This window comes from Ambystoma mexicanum, chromosome 2q (assembly GCF_040938575.1).
Source record: "Ambystoma mexicanum isolate Mex_15411 chromosome 2q, UKY_AmexF1_1, whole genome shotgun sequence".
In the NCBI taxonomy this organism is placed as follows: Eukaryota; Metazoa; Chordata; class Amphibia; order Caudata; family Ambystomatidae; genus Ambystoma; species Ambystoma mexicanum.
Window position 1 is genome coordinate 69,938,208 of NC_090924.1, and position 20,829 is coordinate 69,959,036.

General features: G+C 43.0%; 1 protein-coding gene across 2 annotated transcripts in view; it reads right to left on the bottom strand.

Moving 5' to 3' along the window:
- Positions 1 to 1,654: 1,654 nt before the first annotated feature.
- The window catches only part of CLUAP1 (clusterin associated protein 1), a 1,096,220-nt gene continuing 1,077,045 nt past the window's right edge, over positions 1,655 to 20,829 (bottom strand). The window contains exons 12-13 of one of the 2 annotated variants that reach the window (XM_069646867.1): positions 11,719 to 11,775; positions 1,655 to 2,538 (exon numbers count right to left, since the gene is read on the bottom strand). In XM_069646867.1, the coding sequence (XP_069502968.1) occupies positions 2,368 to 2,538; positions 11,719 to 11,775 (228 nt within the window). In that variant the 3' untranslated portion in view covers positions 1,655 to 2,367. The remainder of the gene's footprint in view (positions 2,539 to 11,718; positions 11,776 to 20,829) is intronic. The other variant, XM_069646868.1, reaches the window with a different exon arrangement.

Genomic DNA, 20,829 nt, shown 5'->3' on the forward strand with positions numbered 1-20,829 from the left:
TGCGACTAGTGGACAAGGAGGGGGAGTTTGGAATTGGAGCTGGCTTCTCCAAGCAGAAAGAAAAAGTACATCTTCGAACCCTGACCTGGAAACACTCTGCCTCACCCCTGTTGGATTGTCTAGGCATAAAGTGTAAGCCCATTAATACCAAGAGACACAGGCAGAATCCGAATCAGGGATAAGAAGCACACTGCGTTTGAGGAAACCAAGAAACATTTGCACCATTCTTCGTCATCTCTTTAGTTTCCTTTTCTACCACATGGTGATTCTTTACCTCCTCTCGAGTAGTGTTCCACTCCTTAGTATGTACTACCTCTACTTTTAAAACCCATGCCCTTCCTCCTCACTGTTCTCCGCTTTCTCCTCCAGTGCCCTCCCCTGCTATATGATAGTCCCTTCTATGTTGCTTATCTGCTCCACCTCCCTCCTCAATCTTTGTAATATCTTTTTAATATTTGTCTCGGGAGGATAACTCAAGAGCAACGTGCTCGCCTTGGAAGCAAGACGACACGGAGCACCACAGGTTTGATCCCCGGGTTCGCAGTTAGAAACCTCTGGGTATTAAGCGCGTTATAAATAACCTATCATATCCCTCCTCCTCTCTCTCACCTACCCCTTAATTTTCTTCTTCCTCTGCTCTTCTTCCTCATCTAGCCACCTCGCTGCAACCACCAGTCCAACACCTGCAGCTTGATTTCTAACTCAAGATCTGCCTCTCTGCACGCCTGTTACATCACCAAACTCCCACTATCTGTCAGGGCTTCTTTTATATTGCAATGTGGTCCCTCCCTTCGGAATGATATATTTTCTCTTAAGAGTCTCAGCAGTCTGTAATCGCTCTTATCAACCTGTGAATGGGCTGCCTTAGCACTGGGGCAGGGCTTTACAAGCTTGATACTGCTTAGTGCTGCCCCTTGCTCGAACATAAAAAGAGCCTTATTAAGTCGTGGCTGCCATTTTGGAAAGCCAAACTGTGTATGCGCAGTGGAAGCTTCGCGCTTAAGTGTCAAACATGACAGATCAGCTACCTGTTCTCTTTCTGCGGCAGCTGTAATAAGTAGGTCCTGAGGATCCCATATTCTAAAACATTTCTCCTCATGTTGGCCCACACAGAGCGAAAGGGATGGTGCCCCTTAAGGTTATGCTGGGTACCATTGGATAAGCCCCTAACTGCGTGGCTGGGTAGAGCTATCCAGGGAATCCTGTGCATACCATACCCGGCCCAGCATTCTGCGGTAGCTTTTTTTCTGGAGGTAAATCCTCCTTTTCACTTCAACAAATCAGCAGATTTACCTTGCCCTAATTCTGCTGGGGTAAATCCGTCACAAACCCTCTGGAGTCCTAAGGACTCCAGAAATGGGGAATTACACTACCTTGCCAACACCTGTAATCCAGTGATAACTCCACAGGACCAAGTGACGATAAGGTTAATCGAGTTTGGTGGATTTACAGCCGAATTACCACCAAACTCGTAATGAGGCCCTATATAGTCACTGTAGGAGTGAAATGCCTTCTGTAAGAGTGGAATAAGTATGTAACAGTTTCTGTTTAAGACACCCAGTGAGCTGTGATTATGAGCAAGTTTTAAGCGAAAGCCCGAGCCGCTAATGAGACATACATGTGAGGATGGTATTAGTAACTGCAAATAAAGGAATATGACACAACTGAAATCACCTTTAATTAAACATTGGCACATCTCATTTGAATACAGACATTTGCTGCCACCAAATTAATTGTGGGTATATATATATTTATTTTATTTAACCTATTTGACTCAACTAATAAAGACAGTGTCCTTGAAATAAATAATGGATTTATGGAAAGAGGAAATTAAGGTTAATTGAATAGTGGGTGTTAGCAGATGGAACGAGGAAGCTGATGGGTTTGAAAGACAAACTAAGCAGGCAAGCTCAAACAACTATGCCTCAGTTCATGATGAAGTTGATGGAGGGATGTGCAGTTGAAATGCTATAAAGAAGCAGTTACAAGCCACAACAGAGGCTGAATCTCAGACCTCAATAATGTGCAATCAAGAGTACCAACAAAGATGATGTCCATATTTGTCTCTGGAAAGTGACCCATGCGTAGGCCATGAAGGGGCTTGTATAATATGAGATACCAGAGGAGGTTGTGAGTTCTGAAGAGTCCTGAGACAAACAGTGGCCAAAGGGGTGTGTGTGTTACAAAGAAGACCCATCAGGAATATCTTCAGACACTTTCTTTGGGACTCCCTTCTGGGTTAAGTATCAAGGGCCTCTCACTAGGGTCCTGTAACTCCCACCAACTCAACTCAACACTACAAGAAATGGTGTTCTCAGAACTACCCCAGAAGCAACTGTTATGCAAGTTACTTCAGATGTGTCTTTTTCAAAAATCATTATCACTGTCATCAAGAGGTTCTGCATTCTGGGTGCGGCGAGTCGGTTTGGCGGGTGCAACTTCAATGCGTTGGTGATCATGTGGTACATCATCATCATCTTCATCATCATCGTCGTCGCCATCATCATCCATGTCGATTTCACTATCCATTGAATCGTCCTGGAGAAATAAGAAATGGAAACGATATTAGTGCCTTTCGCTAATTTGCATGCCTTTCATCTATCATGCCAGTTCCTTGTAAACCATTTTGGAATGTGGAGAATCACCACTTACAATTTGAAGACACATAGGATACCAAGATAATACCACTGGGGAGGATATTTAGACAGAAAATAGAAAGGTTGGCGGGCATTGGGAAAGTGATCCTTTGATTCTACTCTAAGATTAATTACACAATTATCACTCTGAGAGCGGCATCTTAAAAAAAAATAAGTAATCTGGATTCTAATTACCTGCATGCATCGGGAGAAAGAAAACAAGACAAGGTCTAAAAGAAGGTTTCAAAGGACCAGCATGCATTTCGACGAAGATGATGTATTGTGGAAGCAAGTGCCATCAGAAACCAAATGTGTGGAGCAGGATCGTGTGAAGAAGATCCAGCTTGCACTGATAGCATTGATACTGAATCCATAGTTTCGAATACAGAAGCAAATGATCAGAATGCTCACTAAACCTATGCGATTCGCCATTATTCTTAATCTCTTTATATCGCAACCAGGGCCAATCCTGCACTAAAATGGTCCTGTTACTACTCTCAATTAAGCATACATTTTTTTTATAGCAACACAAATGATAAAGTACAATAACAACAAAAAAGAAAAAATGCAAAATAAAAATCAAAAGACTTAAAAAATGTTGCACCATAACAAAGAAAATATGAAGTACAATAAAAATAACGAGTGGTAACCCAACAACTTTAAGTCTTTAAATGGAAATTAAGCGAAAAACTAAAAGTTGAAAACAGGTAGAAAGCCCACATAAATGAACACCCAGTCATGTAGCTTCAACACACTAAGTTATATAAAAAAAAAAAAAGGGGGCAAAATCATACAAAGTATCATTTTAAAAATCAGACTGTTAGCAGTTGGTCCATAGCAAGTGGAATGCTTGGCTGCATCCTGCATTTTATGACCGGGGCAACACAGAGGTGGGTGATCCAGTGAAATATGACAACGTGGTGCGGTCAAAGTGTCCAAGCAGAACAATAACGAGGAGAGAAGAGCTACAAGTGCTGGATGGATGGAGAGGGCAATGAAAAAACCAGGGACAGCTAGCCCCCAATGTTTACAAAACAGCACATTTTGAGAAAAGTACATTATTTTAAAAATGTAGATTTTTGCCAATTAAATGTAAAACAATCGGTTCTTGTATTTTTCAATGGAGATGATTTGCATGTTAAAAGCTGAACAAGTCACATAATGTAGGGATGAAGGTTGAATCACATGTAGACCACCACCACCATTTTAAAATGGGTGGGGAGTAAATGGATGCGTAAAAGCAAGGCGTATTTTGCATAGGCCTCCATGTATGCCCATTTTCAAGCAGCGACGAGCCCGGAGGGGGCGGGGGAGTATGTAGCGGAGGTGGGATGTCCACCGTGCATCCCTCCTCCATCTCGCCAGTGCCTTCCGTTGTACACCTACAAGAAATGCTCACGTACTTGTGCAACAAATGGAGTCCTTGGGAATCGGCCTTGGTTTTGCACCTAGCCAAGACCAGGCAGATTTCATAGGAATCCATTAGTAATCCTTGCCTGCGTATTTCCAGGCAGCATTTACTTTTTCACCGGACGGAGGGGAAAATTACGGCACAAAACTGAGTTTGATTAGCTTTTTCCTTTTCCCCTCGTCCACTTGAAGCTTTAACATTGCATGCCGGAGCCCCCACTGCATGAAAGGGTGCACGTTGGTGGCCCCCGGATGGAATTAGCGATTTATACAAGATGCGGCTGAAAGTCTCTTCTGCCGATTCCTTGCCTTTAAAATGTCCAGCAGTCAGGCTGCGACCTCAGAAATCCTAAAACAAAGACTCTCTCAGCGCCGGGTGGCACCACCCATTCCTGGAACGCCACAAGAGTGCCTCATGGCATCTACCGCAATAGGCGGTGGACAGGTAGTGCGCTGCTCACATAATTCCAAAAGTTCCCCCAGATAGAGTCTGCCACAGGTGGACTTGGAATCTTCTTAAATGACAGAAGGTCATATGCACAGGAAACATAGCATCCATCACAAAACAAAAGCAAAACATGACGGATGGAACTTGGTGTTCTAATGGGTACAATTTCCTCTGCACATTCCTTCTCTTTCAGATTTACAACCAACAATAGCAAGCAATGTAGGAAGGAGGGGCTTCGCATGCACGAGGAATAGGAGAAGAAATGCATGCCACAATCCACCCGAGGATGGTCTGCTTGGTCATTGCCACCATCTGGATGTTCATTCTGTTCTTTTCGGGACTGGCGACATAAAATCTCTGGGACCTGGTCTGTGCAGCCTCTCCTCTGCCCTGGAAATGTGCAGCAGGGAAAACAAAGACTGAGGTTGTATCGACTGGTGGATATGTAATTTGGCAATCACTTTCGGTAATAAAGGACTGTTTCATTTGAAGTGTCACCAATGTAAATATGGTCTAAGGCTTTTCAGCTGATAGTGCCTACTGGGCTAATGATACAGCCAACAAAAATGTTATTTTCAGGTGTCAGTCTAGAAAAATAGATACCTCTCATATGTGACGGCGAACGTATTTTGATGGCCGTGGGCCAATCGTCTCATGCACGATATGACAGACATATAGGTTTCCGAGTTTGCCAATGAACGGCCATTTTGATGTAACAAGAATCGCCATTTTGTTTTCCAACCATTGCTCATTGCTTTCTGTTCTTATTGCTTCGCAGTACATTTTCTGCTTACACTGCTCGACTGTAAAACATTGTTGTCTGCATGTAAAAGGACAAGGCCGCAGGGCCGCAAGGATAACAAGAGTTCGTTGAAACACAACGTAGGCAGCGCCAGGAAGAATGCCCGGCTCCCTCCCGAATGTAGCCTTGAAGCAGAGCTGCAGGGCATTTAATCATTTCGCAGCTGCCAGCCAGTCTCGTTATATGGTAGACTATATTTAGAATAAAGCAGTTAAAGGCTTGAATTATGCTCTTCTTACGGCCCCCCCTTTACTGAGCCCTGTTAGAGTGTGTCGGGTCCCAGGACACGAATAGCAGCTCATAGATAGCAAGGTCTGGAATGCGACTCTTCCCCCGTATGTAGCTCGCTTCCAAGAACAGAAGCATTGTGTTCTGTTCAACAACTGTAAGATGCCTCCGCACTTACAAATTGCATATTGTTACTAGAATAGATGTTTGAAGGTGTCAATTGTCGAAAGTGTCCATCATCACACTGAGTTCAAAGAAACCCAATAAAGGGGGGTGTTAAACATGTCATTGCTGATTGTTTGATATGCATTTTGTATATATGTAACTGATGTACGTAATTCACTCTCTTGCGTCCCTCGAGGTCTAGAGATGCACGTCGCGGGGCGTAAGACAGAGTTGGCCAACTGAGACTTTTTGCTTTGCAATAAACCCTAGCTTTGGGAATACAACCTTGTGTCTGGCGTCTCTATCGTGTGTGATGACCCGCCTTGTTTCCATAGACGTAAGGGACCCCTAGGGGCCCCTTTCACAGGGTGAGAAATATGAAGTTGCTGCCCTGCATAGACTCAAATGTTGGAGTCATCAGTGTGCCAGCAGTTGAGTAACTGTTGAAAATGTTGGGGGTGTGGGGCACATTACATTTAAATGAAAGGGGCCCCTGCCAAATGAGTGGGACAAAATGGTGTGCCACAAAGGTTGGAGGGGACAAACACCCTTGTCCCCCCCTATAATTATGCCCATGTGTGCCACCACAGGTTACCCTGCGCTTGGCTGTATGGTGCTGGTGTATAGCGGATGACAATCCCTTCATGAATTACACCATTGCAGGGATAGAAAAAAAAAACCCTGCTTAGGCCGCCATAAAGACAGAACGTCTGTTTGGAAAAGCATGTGCATATTTTCAGCAAACTTTCCCTCAATGGTGGCAGATAGGAGATCTTTATGCTTGGTCCCTCTAACTTTTGGCTCTTTCACTCGCCTGGCCGGCCCAATCCCTGCCCGCTCCAAGTCAGTTCATAATTTAGCATTCCATTTTGAAGACAAACTCAATGTGCCCCCAAATCAACTGCCTAATTAATACTGCAATCTCCGCCTTCCACAAAGCCTCACTAATCCGGCCTTCACTAAACCCCCCTCACAAAATGCAACCGATTCAAAACAAAGTTGCTCAGATGTTATTCAACCTCAAGCCCCTACACCACACGTCGCATGCCTTCACCCAGCTTCATAGGCTCACCATTGCCTTTTAAATCAAGTGTCAGCTGTTCTGCCTAAGCTACAGGATCTTCCATGTCCAAGGGCCAAAATAACCAAAAAAAAGCATCAATGTCCATCAGCTCGCAAGAAATATCAGCTCTTCAGATTCTGCGTTCCTATTTGTAGCAAAATTGTCTAAACAATGCATCGGGCGTTTAGAGGCTGTTGATTTGCAGTCCTTGCTCATATCCTGCGGAACGCACTAACCTCCAATTGTCAGCACAAAAACAAATAGTTTTATTCAGGTACTCCCACAAGACCTTCCTCCTTTTCTCCCAGTCCTGTTAAATGCACCTTGCCTCCTTTCCGACTGTCTCTCTTGGATTACGTACTCTGTAGCGACCATCAACTTGCAAGGGCATGCTAAAAGAAAAACCCTAAACAAATAAGTCTATTTTTTCTAAAGTTCAGTTTGCCGAAGTCCCTTGTTGGAGGTTGGGTGATGGGACTGCGGTGACCCTGGGGGCTGGTTGCTAACACCCACTCTGTGATGGCAGTCTCAGGTACACAAAGAGTCGCCCAAACTAATAGGCCAACACCAGCCTCAGAGTTAAGTCTAGTATCGCAACCCCTAATAGGCCTGTGTCAAACCGTTCCAAATCCCCTCCAACCAGGCAACACCCAGAGACTGGGAGCTTTCAGTTTTGTAGGGACAAGGAAGAGTGGTAGTGAACGCCACTCAATCCATGTTGCCCCTGGAAAGAGGTGAAGGGAGAATGTTAGCCTGACAAGACTCGGCGGGATGGGAGATATGGGAGGGAATCCGGTGTCAGGAAAAGCTACTGGCAATATTCCTGTAACCACAAAATTCCTACTAGACAGCCATGCAGACACCCCAAACCAGGCCCAAAGGCTTGATATCCACTCATCTGGAAAATCATCTGTAATATTTCTGTAGTACCGTGAACTAATTAGAGACAATGTTTTCTCTTGTATGACTAGCCCCCCACGTCGTTTTTCCTCTATCCTCACTATTTCCTAAGAAACACAAAATGGGCCCCTCCCCCCCCAAACCCCTGCCCTGTTCTGCTCGGTTCCACACTATTTCCCCAAACCAGATAGATTTTTTCAATCACAAGACCGTCCCTATCTTGTCACCTACGCCTGGTGCATCAGTTACAGAGAATGGAGAACCCCGATTGTGTTGTACAGACTAGAAACTTGTTCACCTTGGTGTTTTTCTACATACTCCCCCCTGCGTTGTCCTCTACTTACTTGCTCGTATTTTCTATTGGCAATAGTTGATAAAATACTTCAGCAACTCAGAAATGATGCAACTTTGCTCCTAGGCAAATGGCTATTCTGCAGCACAATACACAGAAACATAAGCACCAATGGCAGAAGAACTACAATTGCACAACTGCAGCACTTTTGAAAGCAAAGCAGAGTTAATGCAAACGTTGGCAGTGTGTCTAAGGCAGATAATCCCAAGGACCAAGTATTAAAAGCTAAGGACCAATTAAATGCCCCTTCTGGTACAGTGAGGAACCAATCGAACCATATTTCGGCAGTTGATCACTTTTATTCATAGAAGAATGCAAGTAATTTGTCAATTTCTTTGCAAATATGTTAAAATTAAACAACACATCCCAGCCAGCTTCCATTAGGGAGCCCCTTACCTGTAGAAGCCCACATGTGGAGAACGGTTTTACAGAGTTCCTATCAAGATTTCTTGTTGAAGATCAAGGACACAGTCAATGGTATTCCAGCAGATATTGTGAGAACTTTTCTCTTTGTGGGCTCATTGAAATGTGCCTTAACATCAGAATGTCCTTAGTTTGTCTGGGAGTCTGGCATAATTGCTTAAAACTGGCTATGTAGGGCAATAAAACTGCTTTAATTGACCCACGCTCTCATTGGATTAAGCACCCTGTGACCTTTCCTGTGTAAGGTACTACAGTGTGTTGATGTAGTGGAGAAATAAGCGATTGGTTTCCTACTTCTCTGGTCTTCTCCCTGCTCATTGCCTTTCATAGTCTGGATTTTAGGACTGCATGTTAACCACTTTCCTTGGCTCTCTCAACAAAAGGTGATCCAAAAGAGCATAGGGCGTTGAGGGCAGAGCGCTTATTTCAATTTTACTTGTTCTATTTTAATTTATTGTTCTGGACAAACTACCGGGAGATTGCATGAGAGGGTTTCCAAGAGTATAGGACCGGTTACAGCAGAGGGAGGGTACTAATAAGACTTAAAAACATTACAAGAAGGCATGGCTGATATGACAGGTTTTCAACACTTCTAATGAATCTTTGCGTAGATACCCAAGAAGCAGAGGCTCCAAGGAAGAGCGTTTCCATAGGGAAGGGCTTCACATATGGAAGGCATCTAATGTTTTTTAACCTTTCTGATGGACTCTGTTTGGTAGCAGCTGTTCGTTTGATAGTGTGTGTGCAAAGCTGTGAGGACAAGAGGTTTGCATTCATCCTACCGCTTCACTTATAAGTGATAACAGACCTGGTGGTATTTAGTACTGTTACTTCTGCCTTCCGAAGAGATGAGTGGAAAGTTTCAAATGCTGTTGCAACAGTGAATGCGGGAAGAGGATCATGGCAATTAGTAAGGCAACTTGCTGCGAAGGTAGCGACTGGATTCCCCATTTGATGCGAAGATAGTGAAAGTTTTTCTTGGTAAAACAGTTAAGCTGTGGCATCAAGGGAAGGCAGTTCACATAGAAAGTCACGCCCACATTCTAGACCGTGTTAACAATGCTGGTGAAAGCAAAATGAAGATCTCGCTCTCTGACATCAGTCCATCGCTGTTTGAGCCTTCATAAAGAGCCAGTTTAAGTGCATCCACTCGTGCCATTCTATTTTCTGATGTTATTCAATATGCAAAGAAGAGAGTAGGAGAGCAGATAGACATCTCCCGCCAGAACTATGATAATGAAACGCAACGGCATAAAAAGACTTCATTCATTAGAAACCATGTCACATTTGAAGAACTGTTCGAGAACCGTTCATTAGAAACCATGTCACATTTGAAGAACTGTTCGAGAACCACTGCAGGCTGGATGACCAGAAATTCCTTGACCTCGAGTCAGTTATTCCTGATTACAGTCAGATCTAGTCATCAGACAATGGAAGCCTGACTTATGACTAGCCAATTGAAGTGTTACTTTATTTTTTGCAAGCAATGGCAAGTGGTTTGGGTTTTGTATGCATTAGGCATGGGCAAACACATGAGTGCCACAACTGGATTGCCTAACAACCTTTTGCTTTTAAGATTTACCATTGGAAGTTTTGACATGGTAGAAGTGTCTCGGTTTTCCGAGAAATGTTTTCAGGCAATGCTATTCTTCAATGTCTTCTGAATTCCTAAGTTCCTCTGCTAACGTCACTGCTGTATGCTGTGATCAAACTGATAACTTTTAATTTCGATCCCATCACTCCAGTTGCTAAGACGTGGCAATGGTTGAATTAAAATAGCATCCAATGGATTCAGAGCCATTTTTTCATGCAATCAAAGTGGGCCAATAAAGTGATCTCTAAAGATGGAACTTTAGAATCTACGATTAATTCAAACAACATCATTACAATGTTGTCCCACTGTGTGCAAACAAAACCTCGGGTTTGAGGTACACGTGCAAGAAAGAACTGAAAAGGTGGCTCGCTAAACGTGTTCTCTACATGAATGAGCTGTGTTTGTTTTAATTAGTCTAATTGCTGCACGAGTGCAACTTTTGTAAAGCACTCGGGCATGCTTGTGTTTTGTTTTTGCTGAATTTAAAAAAATTGCTACTAGATCAACCCTTTTTTAACTGGAAATGTCCATGGAAAACCTCACGAGAAGTTCCTCAAAAGGCTGCCTGGACATTCATGAGAGGTTCTCCCAAGGAAACCTTTTGCCCGGCCAGAGGATGGAGGCATGGATCCTACAGTGTACCCAGAGGGAAGACCGGGATTGGGATTCAGATAGATTAGGGGCCTGCAACCTTTGGCTCTCCAGATGTTTTGGACTACAGCTCCCATGATTGCAGCCCCTTTCCTAGATCTAATGGGGATGCGCACATTTGGCAAGAGACTCGTTTTTGTAGGCATAATATGTTGTAATGGCCAGTGAACTAAAACTGCAATGACGAACTGTTTGTGATGTCATCGGAAAGCGACTTCACAAAGTCATTATTTTCTACCGTGAAAGGCTCTTTCCCACTTGTACTAAACATCTACCACAGAGATTACTCTTAAAAACAATGCTATTTGTCACAAACACTCACTCTCATTCGGTGTTCAGAGTTAATAGCCTGGAAAGTGCCCTCATTTCCATTTGGGGTATTCCAGGGTATTAAGAAGTTGTTGATCAGTGAAAGCAACCAAGGCATGCATGGGAGCTCACTCTCCTGCATGCAGCATTTGCCCCCATATTACTGAATGCACACGCCTACATTGCCAGGCAGTCCTCACCAAGCATCAAATGAAATGCCCTGGTCTCATTTTCAGGAAACGAACAAGGTACCGGGTTTTGAACATGGGGTAAGCAGTCAAGGAGGGAGCTGTGCTTACATTTCACCAGAACAAAGGACATATATCTACACAACGCTAACCCCATTTCTTCTGCGTTTCACTGGGAAATGATTGGAGAGGTGCTCTTCCCCCATCTTGGATTGCTGGTGGCTCAGCACTACGGCATTCTTATGTGGAGGTCACAGTGGTCTAGGGCCCACTACCTCATGTCCTCAGTGATGGGAAAAGTTGAAATGAATAGCCCATGTTACAGCTATTCACTATAACCTTGGAATCCGACAGCTAATAGTGTGGGGAATTACTTTCTTGTGAAATCACAAAACTTAAATTACACTAACTCAAAGTTGCCCTATAACCCGTATCACGGCGCATGTTTCTAACTGTGTTACTCCGCAGATGGACCTATTCAAAGGGTCGCAATATACATCACAAGGCTGTCCAAGAAACGGCAACGGTAACAACTGTCAACACACCAACCTGATTTTTGCTGCTGGCGAAGTGGTCTTTAGTTATATGCACACGGTTGGATCTTGCCTTCTCAGAGAGCAATAGTGGAAACAAAAGTAAACAAAAAAATGGAAAAGTGCAAAGCCAGAAAAACAAACACGTATCACAGCCCAGAAAAGTATCACAAAGCAAGCAGCAGAGAAAACGAAATCAGCAAAAGCAGTATTAGACAGTGTGATTGATACAAGAGATGGCAAAGAGAGTCGAGAACAGTCCGCATCATGGGTGCAAAGGCTACCCCTACTCCAGAAGAGGCTGGCCGTCCCGATTTTACTCCCACAAACACTCACTCCAGCTGCCACACTCCTTTCTATCCCAGAACAGGTTCTCTATATACATAGTTCAGTTTATTCGTCTGTAAGCTATCACATTGCAAATAACATTATACAGACTTCAATACAGATATGCATTCATACCATACAAACGTAAACACGTCCAACATATCTCACACGGATAATATACATATGCTAGGATAAAACAAGATGAGCATTACATTTTGTGAAATTCAAATATTCCAGACATTTCCAAAATGAATATCTACAATACGTTATATAACTATAACAAAATCACTTAAAATATCAGTGAAAGATAAAAACCATAGGAGTCCAGTCTCTCCTAGTCTCTGTTGAAGTTGGTGTTGCTGTGAAGTCTGTCTGCCTGCCTGCCGCTTTTTGCTAGCGTCCCTTTAAGAAACTTGGGACCAGCTATATCTTACCCAGGAGGCGTGTAGCGCCGGCACGTGAGTCCGGCAAGAGACCAGTCTTTCCCAGTCACACCTGGGAATCGTGAAAGTTATCGTTCACCGAAGCTCTGCAATGCTGTTTTGTACCAAGCAGAGATGTCAGCGCCTCCCTCTACTCCCATGCATTCTGGACCTCGAACCCGTCAAAAACAATGGTTCCTTGGCAGAGTCATGGATGGACACATCAGCACTCCGGTTGAATTGGCTTAGGTGAGTGATGTCTCCAAACTTTAAAAAAAAAATCAAGTAATGCTCCTCACCAACTTGTGCGCTCAAAGAATCATAAGAGTAACCTAGACATAACAGACACCAAACTGCTTAAAGCTGAAAGCCAAGCTTGCTTCGGAGAACAGGGCGTTACTGCTTGTCTGTACCCATGACTCCATGTATGCAACGATGTGGCGATAAACAGTATCAATGAGCAGACCTTGCACCCAACCATTGATTGCGTTGCCCAAATTGACTAATCTGTTTTGCTATGTGACGCGGAAGCCTTACCGCCAGCAGCGGCATATCAAGTGCTTCAGCCGCTGTTGCCAGGAGCTGTGTCTAATCCAACTGTTGAAATCACGGATGTGCGAGTAATGAGCGACCGCATGGGATTTTGCCCCACGAGCTTGCCCAGTTTGACGCTTTTAAGTTTAAAAACGACTGGCTCTGAGAGCATAACGGTGTTGAATAGCCGTCGAGCGAGTCATCCGGAGGCATTTTCATCAACAAGCTTTCATTTTGAGGACACAATTCTTACAGCCACTTCTCCCGTTGTATGGTCAGGCAAGAGGTCCACTCCCACAAGCATTGCGGTACATCGAAAACCAATGCTCTACACCATCAATGAAAAGTCACTGGCCGACGAAATCGGCGAATATAACGCCCACAAAAGGAATGAAACATGTCTGACAGGCGCTACTGGAGTGAGGACTCCCCCTCGCTCAGGCGAAACAGCTGTGAAACTACACAGTATCTCATATAGCAAGACACTTCAAACGGAGCATGAGGGTAGAAATTACGCTAAAGGAAATGTTTCTATGTTTCTCCACAGAGTGTTAACTCTCGTACGGTACCCGTATCGGAACCCCTACAAAAAAGAAAAAACTGCAATCCTGCTGTGCCCTCCATGCTGCAAATCAGCACGGCTCCTTTATCTGAAACAAGATCTCATTCAGCCAATTCACAGTCAGTGGAGTCATACAGCCCGTCCTACAGCACTACTCCGACAACTGATTCCAACAATTCAAATTCATCTTAATCTAGCGGGTCACTTAATTACTCTGAACCTAATAAAGACACAACTCAATTGTCGATAGCTGCCGCGGTATTCAAATACATAACGCAATGCAGCCTCAACTATCTCATTGGCGCAGTTTATAAAGCTTGATGAGTCAATCAATGAGAATATCAAGGATAATGCAACATAACTGGCCATGATGCATTTTAAAATTCTCTATTTAGAGGCATTTACCACTAAGGTGCAAGCCAAACTTGACCACAAGGCAGAAACCTCAGCCATGTGGCAAGCACGCCTGTGTGATCTGGCCAGTGGTGAATGGAAAAAAACACTACGATGTCGACGCTGCTTGACTCAACTAAATGGATGAGAAAACTGCTATCAGAGCGCTCAACTGAATGTACTGTGGGCGACAAAGAAGGCTTGGCCTTAGCTATTCACCATCAACTACAACCTGCCAGCAATCGAAAATAACCGGCAATTGAATGTACAGACTAAGGCCTGTCCTGACAAAGAAAGGCCCATAAATGTAAACTACTTGGAGCTTCCTCAGAATGGGACATCCATTGAGACGGAGTGCTTGCGGTCGGGCGATTGTGCAGCCAGGACGGACCTGCACAATGCATCAAAACGTGCTCCAAGGACTGATCAACTGCAACATAAAAATGACGCAGAGAATTTTAAAGAATCAATCACAAGTAACCTTCCTGATAGATGGAGGACAAGAAAGTGACAGGCAAGAGGACGAGGTGTTTACCATATTTAAGAGACACAATCAATCTACTGTAACTGAGCCTGTAATTCAGTTAAAAAAGACTGGTCGTGTAGCTACAAAGAAGAAATGGAAGAATCTTAAAACTGTCTCTAAGCACAAATCAAACGGCTCACATTCATTTTTAAGAAACGTAAGACCGCCTCCACGCTCAATGGAGAGCGCAGCCATTCAAGTCAAAACAAAAATAGGGAGAGCAAAGAACCTTGTACAAAGCTTGCAGGGAAATCCTGCAGATGCCCTACAAATGAATGCACCAATACTGCGTGAACTACTAAGTGCTTCCTATACCACAGACTTAGGTGAGGTGATTAACCTGGAGGAATGCGATCTTATTGACAACTTTTCACTATATCTTGATGATAACAAAGTTAGATCACTCCAAGACACCACTTTCTCAAGGTAGTGAATGGAGCCAATCTTGTGTAAATTTAGACCAGAATGCCGTATTCACAAAGATGCAAAAGATAGAAAAGAGGAGGATTCACCAAATGGCCAGCTCTCCAACTTTTTTTATATCACTCTCGCAAAAACTGCATAATGTGCAATCTAATGCACAATCGAGGCATTCACAACCTAATGATACTAAAGTGGTCAGTTCTTGTGACCTTAACCCAAAGGGTCCATGCTCAGGGTCAAAATCAGCATCCAATTAATGCAGCAGAGCAGTATCAACCTCTGCTGGAGCCCATACAAGGATTGAGAAGATCCACCTAGAAAAAATACCGACTGCCCGAAATGAAGTCAACTTAAACAGAAAGAATGTGATGAACTTACTCCATTGTGTGCCTGCCATGCGGACAGTCATCTCCAACGATATTGCCAACAGTGGAATATGTAGAGGAGACCAGAACTGATTGGGTGATCCTTCATGTGAAATCTCACATTATTAAAGAAACACTATTGGAAGCTAATCTAGCTATTCTACCATTTGGTTTCGAGCTACGAGAGCACACTTCTTCTAACTATGCTGGAAATAATCAATGCAAGTCTCCAATCCATCTGCACAAAGAAACAACCATGTTCTACAGCGTAAAGTGTCAATGGACATGCAGGTGGGCTCCTTTGAAAGTCACTTTCTCCAATAATCCTGAGGCAGCCCTCTCATGGGACAAGTCTATTCAGTCATTCAGACAAATCAGAAGGAAACACCAACTGGTCATGCCTAACCAGAGCCCTGACAAACACGAATGACCATTAGCAAGAAGTCCCGTCAACCGAGATACATAGTACCCTCTTTTCTTGGACCACACAAGGTTTTAAACATTTGTTTAACAATTCCACTTTGAACCTCAATGGCGCCACTATCATTTGTCTCCAGGAAACATGTATTCGCAGTCCACCTGTTCGTGATGGCTATTTGACTCTTATAAATCCTGCAAAAAAAGGTCATCAAGCAAGACCATATGCAGGGCTATTAACATTAAACATGATCATAACCTAAAGGTGGTCAAAACTGGCAATCCTAATCCATTTGTGCAGTGGACAATTCTCCAGAATTGCCAGCATGACGGAAATAATCCCACCTATACAGTGCTGTTAAATCTCTACTGGAACGCAGCAAGGATACCAATCACTATTTTTTTGCAAACAGTGTCCAACATCATAGATGATTCTTACAGAGACCTAATCAGACCTCATTTCCTAATTTGTGGAGACCGCTACATAAAATGTCTTGATAAGGATGGATATCTTCTTAATTACCTACAGTCTGATTCTCTCTTGATCCGTACCAGAAGTCAAAAGGGGACACAATTTATGAGCTCTCGCAACAGGAGACACCAGTGGAAAACCTGGAGAAACTGCAGTCAGTCTTCAACAATTGATTATATATGGATGTCGCAAAAATGTCTCCATGATATAGTCCGACTAGATATTTCTCCACAAAAAAAGCAGTGATCGTGAACTGTTGCGACTATCTTGGAAGACAAAAGCCGCATGTGTGACAGTACATAAACTAGAGGAAATAAAAATAAATCAAGGACGTAATCGCCTAAAAATCACAAAGGAGGACATCATGTCAATAACTGCAACATATCTTGCATTACATGAGGAAGATAATTCCGGGCTTTCGTATGCACCCCCTCCTCGCAAGTTATAAGGTGGTGAGAATGGCTCTCAGACAACCACTTTTGAAACCTATGCATCTTTATAGCGTAGCGTTTGTCAAACAACGGAAAAATCTACGAGCTGACCTAAAAGAAATTTTAAAATACTTAAAGTGCACCTTTCGACCACAGTGAGAAGGCAATTAGTCAAAGGAAGCAGCGCTATAAGAACTGGTTGATGAGCTTCAAAACACAGCGTGACCAAGAACAAGGAGAGATAATGCTGAAAGCAATATGCAAGATAAATTCCAAGGATACCTGGTCACTTATTAATCACATCACCCTTGGTCAACAAGGACGGCTGAGTAGTGGGGTCCCAGAACAACTGTGGGTTGAGCAGTACTCGAAGGTATTTGCTAGTCTCTGTAAATACGAATCAGAGCTTAACAACTCTATGCCTAAAACTTGGAACTTTAAAATGTCTGTGACTGACATAAGAGATGCGATAACCAAACTGAAACAGTCATACGCAGCTGGCCCTGATGGGCTAACTCCATGCTGAAAGCAGCACCGAGGCATTGGTCCAAGTTCATAGCTGAACTGTATAATTCCATTTTAGCACTCGGCAAATTACCAGCTTCTTGAACCTCAGCCATCATCGTCTCGATCTTCAAGGTAGGAACAAGAAACTATCTGGCAAATTATAGACCAAATAGCTTTGCTGGATGTTATTGGAAAGTTATTTGCGTCGAACCTACAAAAAATGCTAACAATGGGTGATCACAGCTGAACATTTAGATCCAAGGCAGACACGGTTCACAAAAGGGGTTGGCACCGATCTCAAACCTTTTTTCCTGAATATAGTAAAGTTAGATTCGATAAAGAACAAAACAAACATATTCTTGGCATTTATCGATCTAAAACAAGCCTTTGACAGTGTAAACAGATCCAAATTTTGGGGAAAACTATGGGTGTGGGGCTGTCCCATTGATCTGCTACAAGTTGTCAAAGACTTCCACTCAAATACGATCAAGTGTATCAGACTAAATAATGAAGGAGATTTGTCAAGAGAAATTACATCGAGAGAGGAGTCAAACAAGGTTGCCCGTTGGCAGCAACCTTCTTAAACTTACATTTAGCAGACTTGCCTATGGCATTAAAAGAGAAAAAACCTTTCTGCCAAAGATCAATAATCAACTGATGTCATCTATGATCTACGCAGATCTAGTACTACTGGATCAGAAGCATATTGGCCTACAGCGATTACTTGACTCGCTACACCACTATATGTCGAGAAATGACATGGTGATTAATATCGAAAAATCCCAAATAATATCATTTGGTTATAAACTTGGCAAAAAAGGAACACATTTTAGATGGAGAATAGGCTATGAAGAACTGCAGCCGGTAGAGGCAATTTGTTAACTCGGCATTAAATTTAACAAATCAATAGAAGAAAAGATCTGGCTAGAGGAACTACAACATAAAATTAAAATGCTAGCCTCACAAGGGTCCATACTGCATGCGAGATACAGAAAATTGTCACCGATACTGCTTACATTCTATAAACAAAAAGGTAGTTACCATTCTAACATATGAAGGTGAAGCAAGCTTAAATCTCTCGTGGAAAAGTTGGAATGCCCTTGAGGGAAGGTTTTGGAAAACAAATTCCCAAATAGTCTACTAATGGCTGTCAGAGTTGAACTAGGTTTGCAATCCTTGCAATCTATCATTGTATGGAAAACATTATTGCTGCTAATTCCCTATGAAATTCCAAGTCCATCAGCATCTGGAACGCAATTAGGCCTTTTATACAAGTGGAATGAAAAATGCTTGCTCCATCTTGCGCATCTGGAGACATCTTTAGAAATATTGTTGACCAACCCTTATGGGGTAAACAATAAATTAAAACAACAGGATTGGATTGAGATTCTCTACCAAAGAGCACAATATAAAACTTTGCTAAATCTGGCATCTGAACCTCGTGCTTTAAACACAACCTTGAAATATTTGCAAACATTTCTGAGCAGATATCATCGAAATCAGTTTCTGCACATAAGGTTAAATCTATATATAACAAAGGAGCGTCAACATGCGCAGAAACAACAGCACTGTAATTACACTATGCTGATTTTGCAAATTCCCTGAGAGCATCGAAACAGTCAAACATCTTACTACGGCATGACCCGCATTGACTGTAGAACGATCAACATTCCTCTTGGAACATGTTAACAATGTCAAGATTTTAACAGCAGACGAATGGTGGAGTCAGTTCCACTTTGGAGTTTAACCAGCAATGGTTTGTGCTAGAGTGAACTTTCTAGACAAAATATTGCACATAATTTGACATGGACAAACAATTGGATATATTCAATATTGGTTTTTATTTAAAGTCACCTTTGGACGTAAATGGTGACGAAAATTGGTTTTAGATGAAATTTGAAGATGTGTGCAAAAGATGTGTTGTGTAAAAAGTTTGTAATAAACTAAATAACAATAAAAAGTAAAATAAAAAAAACATATGCTAGTTAATCCTCTAAAAGCCGATTCCCAATTAGAAAAGCAGCACAACATGTTATCGCCCCCATCTACCCCAGTAATGAGTGCCAGTTCACTGTCACAACCAACAGTTTGGGGCAATCCGATTAATAATCGCACAAGATGCAATTACTCAGGGCCCAATATAAATGACAAGTCGCCTTTTTGTCATAGAAGGCGGCTATAGTCTTAGTCCTACAATAGGAAGTTATAGCAATAACACTCGCATCCAAAGAGGCAGCCATTCCTGGTTCTGACTCTGTGTAGTCAATTGTTTCTCATAACGAATTAAAGTCATTAAGCACCTGTCACAGGCTAGTTCCCTCACTATCAAAAATAAAATAAAAACAAAAGCAAAAAAAATCTACACCTTCAGACTTTGGAAGCACACGACTAAATAGGCAGCCTGTCTTGTCTTTCTCATGTGGTCTATTCTCTCACATACCTAGCCAGGAAGCATGACAGCAGCCTCACACGTTAAAAGGCTTTTCATATCCTTAACCTCCCAGAAAAGACGGTCACATTTTCATTCCAAGAAGGGGCACTCAATTTCACGCCCACTTTTTAATCAGACCCCCTACACTGCATTCCACACAGTCATTTCACAAACACTCTCAGAACGTACTAGTATGCCTCTTTCATGTCTTGAAATAACGAATGCAATAATATTTTTACCCCCAACAACCCACTGGCAATGTCTCTGCGTTCCATGAGTAGGCCATTCAATTCTCTCTTCACTCCCAGAGATCAGCAACCTCTCGCTGTACAGACGTGTAGTACGCCTCAATATGGAGAAACTTGGCAGTTAGTTTCTGAATAAATGGCGGACAATGCCTTTTACGTAAGTCACTTCCAGAACAGAGACACAACCCTCTCACAACCAGTAGTCAGACACCTTCCCCAATCCTAGCACAGGCTGTTACCACAACACCTCTAAATTATCCATGAAACCGCCATGAGGAGCCAGTATCCTTGTGTCACCAAAAGAGCTAGTTTTGCATCTCTTGCAGACACCACAAGCCCATATAACCTTTCCTCAATCGGGCTGTATTTTGTTTAACTGAGATCAGAAGCAGTTTCATCCTTGAAACATAGATGGTCTTACTCTGTAATCCATATGTTACTTCATATTGTGAACGGGATCGGTTTGATACCAAACAATGATTGGAAATCAGATTTTGCAGCTCACAATTCGAGAAAATGGCTAGCCCCAGCCATATCTATGTCCTTTTACTAAGAAACAAGATTCCTCCGATTGCAAAGGGACAATATTTTACCCTGTTAAATACATACAATGCTGCGTAGTCTGTGTGAGAAACCAGAAGGTTTCACCCGCTAGTCCCCGGGATCTCTCTCCCTCTCAGGTGGCCAGGGCACGGCCATCACCTTTGGATCCAGACCCTGGGGGTGGACCAGTGCAGGAGGATCTCCTGGGTGAGGGGTCTTCATGGGTGGCAGTGGGACACCCAATAGCGAGACGCAGTATCCCCCTTCCTGTAACACCTTTGCCCCATCCTACCCGATGGGATATTTGGAAACTCTAACCTCCCACCTCACCTTTCCCTTCACAAACACTTTCACACAGACAGCCCGTTCTGGGAGAAAACAGACTCACTCCCGAGCATTGTACCCAACATGTTCCACTATGGGCAGGCAAGGCCAGGCAATTACTGGTAATCACTCACACCTGACTTCCATTAAACTTCCCCACACGGATAAAAGGCGGAGCATGAGGGCACACACTGAGTGAGGC